This window comes from Bison bison, unplaced genomic scaffold, assembly GCF_000754665.1.
Source record: "Bison bison bison isolate TAMUID 2011002044 unplaced genomic scaffold, Bison_UMD1.0 scf7180017858910, whole genome shotgun sequence".
NCBI classification, from domain to species: Eukaryota; Metazoa; Chordata; class Mammalia; order Artiodactyla; family Bovidae; genus Bison; species Bison bison.
In genome coordinates this window covers 42650-44944 of record NW_011489482.1, presented here as the reverse complement: position 1 = coordinate 44944, position 2295 = coordinate 42650, and the positions used below count along the sequence as shown (strand labels likewise).

At 51.7% G+C, this 2295-nt stretch overlaps 1 protein-coding gene across 1 annotated transcript in view; it reads right to left on the bottom strand.

Moving 5' to 3' along the window:
• Positions 1-2295, bottom strand: part of EHMT1 (euchromatic histone-lysine N-methyltransferase 1) — a gene marked incomplete at both ends in the record, with an annotated part of 55829 nt that overhangs the window by 11088 nt on the left and 42446 nt on the right. The window contains one exon of the mRNA XM_010830287.1: positions 1427-1549. Coding sequence (XP_010828589.1) covers positions 1427-1549 — 123 coding nt within the window. The remainder of the gene's footprint in view (positions 1-1426; positions 1550-2295) is intronic.

Sequence of the window (2295 nt, the reverse complement as noted above, 5' to 3'; positions counted from 1 at the left end):
CTCTTTTTCCAGTTGTTGTCACTGTTCAGTTGCCAAGTCACGTCTGATTCTTTGTGACCCCATGGACGGCAGCACACCAGGCCCTGCCCCTCACCATCTCCCGGAGTCTGTCCAAGTTCATGTCCATTGAATCAGTGATGTCATCCAACCGTCTCATCCTCTGTTGTCCCCTTCTCATCCTTCCTTCAATCTTTCCCAGCATCAGGGTCTTTTCCAATGAGTTGGTTCTTCGCATCAGGTTGCCAAAGCATTAGAGTTTCAGCATCAGTCCTTCCAATGAATATTCAGGATTGATATCCTTTAAGATTAACTGGTTTGATCTCCTTGTTGTCCAAGGACTCTCAAGAGTCTTCTCCAGCACCACAATTCAAAAGCATCAATTCTTTGGCGCTCAGCCCTCTTTACGGTCCAACTCTCACATCCATACACGACTACTGGAAAGACCATAGCCTTAACTATATGGGCCTTTGTCGGCAAAGTGATGTCTTTGCCTTTTAATACACTGTCTAGGTTTGTTATAGGCAATGGCAACCCACTCCAGTACTCTTGCCTGGAAAATCCCATGGACTGAGGAGTCTGGTAGGCTGTGGTCCATGGGGTCACTATGAGTCGTCGGACACGACTGAGCGACTTCACTTTCACTTCCGTGCACTGGAGAAGGAAATGGAAATCCACTCCAGTGTTCTTGCCTGAGAATCCGAGGGATGGAGAGCCTGGTGGGCTGCCGTCTGTGAGGTCCCACAGAGTCGGACACGACTGAAGCACCTCAGCAGCAGCAGCAGGTTACAGCTTTCCTTCCAAGAAGCAACCTCTTCTAATCCCAAGGCTGCAGTCGCCAAGCACAGTGGTTCTGGAGCCCAAGAGGAGACCTGCCACTGCTCCCACCTTTTCTCCTTCTATCTGCCATGCAGTGATGGGACCGTGTGACGGGATCTCAGTTTTTTTAACATTGAGTTTTAAGCCAGCTTTCTCACTCTCCGCTTTCACTCTCATTAAAAGGCTATTTAGTTCCTTTTCACTTTCTGCCCTTACAGTGGTATCATCTGCATAACTTGAGGTTGTTGATATTTGTCCCGGCAATCTTGATTCTAGCCTGTGCTTCGTCCAGCCTGGCACTTTGCATGATGACAACTTTCTTGAGTAAGGGCTCTGAACAGCACACGGAAGAGGGGAGGTGCTCACCATGAAGGGTGGAGCCGGACCCTCCACACACAAACCCTCGTGGGTGCTTGTCCGTGTCAGGCTCTGTGGAGCCAGTACTCACAGTGCTTCCCACGAGTAAACCGCCGCCAGGCAGGCTGCACTGCCTACTTCTAGACACCTGTGGGTGCCCAGTAGCCGCCAATCCCTAAAGGCGTCCCAGGGAATCGGCTCTGCTCCTCCTCACAAGGAGTGCTACGGGGATCAGGGTGTGTGCGCCGAGTACCTTGGGATCCACGAGGGCCCCGGCCTTGATGAGGTACTTCACCGCGTCCAAGTGGTTGTTCTCCGCGGCCTCCATCAGCGGGGTCCTCTGGTCCTCGGAGCAGGTGTCGATGTTGGCGCCCGCCTGGTGAGAAGAGGGACAGACACTCAGCCTGCAGCCACACCCAGGGAGGAAAGCCCCCGGACTCAGACAGCAGAGACCCCGGGAGATCTCTCTGCCGTCTCCAAAGTGATGGTTCTATTTTCTGTCAAGAAGAGCGTTTCACTTTTCAGTTAACTTGGTAAAGATAGCAACATCACTGACAACCCCTTAGAAGTAAGAAAGTGAGACCCCAGCGCAGACAGAGAAGAGGTGAGGAGAGGGTCTCCGCAAGGCGGGGCCAGGAGGCAAGGGGACCAGCTTGCAGTGACCTCAGAGCTCTTTCTGGGCTGTTCTAATGCTTGCTGAAATTAACTGAACAAAAATTCATCTCCAGCATTTTTTTTCTAGTAGTGGGTGTCCTTAAAAACTAATGAGCTCGCAGGAGGCCTTGGGTAAATTCTGCCTAAAACTGCAGACGCCCAAGGTGAGTTGTCCACTCAGAGCAAAGTGACTATTTGGCAGCTGAACCTTTTCTGTGTTTTGGGGGAGAAACTAATGTAGACTAATGCACAAAGAGCTAACACCTGCAAGATTGTTTTAATTATTAGCAATTAAAACATAAGAGTAACAGTTTAGTGAGAAACTTAAAAAGCACACAGAGAAGGGCCCACGGAAGCCAGGGGCTGAGCAGCAGGGGCTGGAAAGAGACCCGCTGGCCTCCAGGCGGAGCCACAGGCGGAGCGGGGGCAGTGGGTGGGAAACACGCGGGACACTGGTCCAAGCCCACC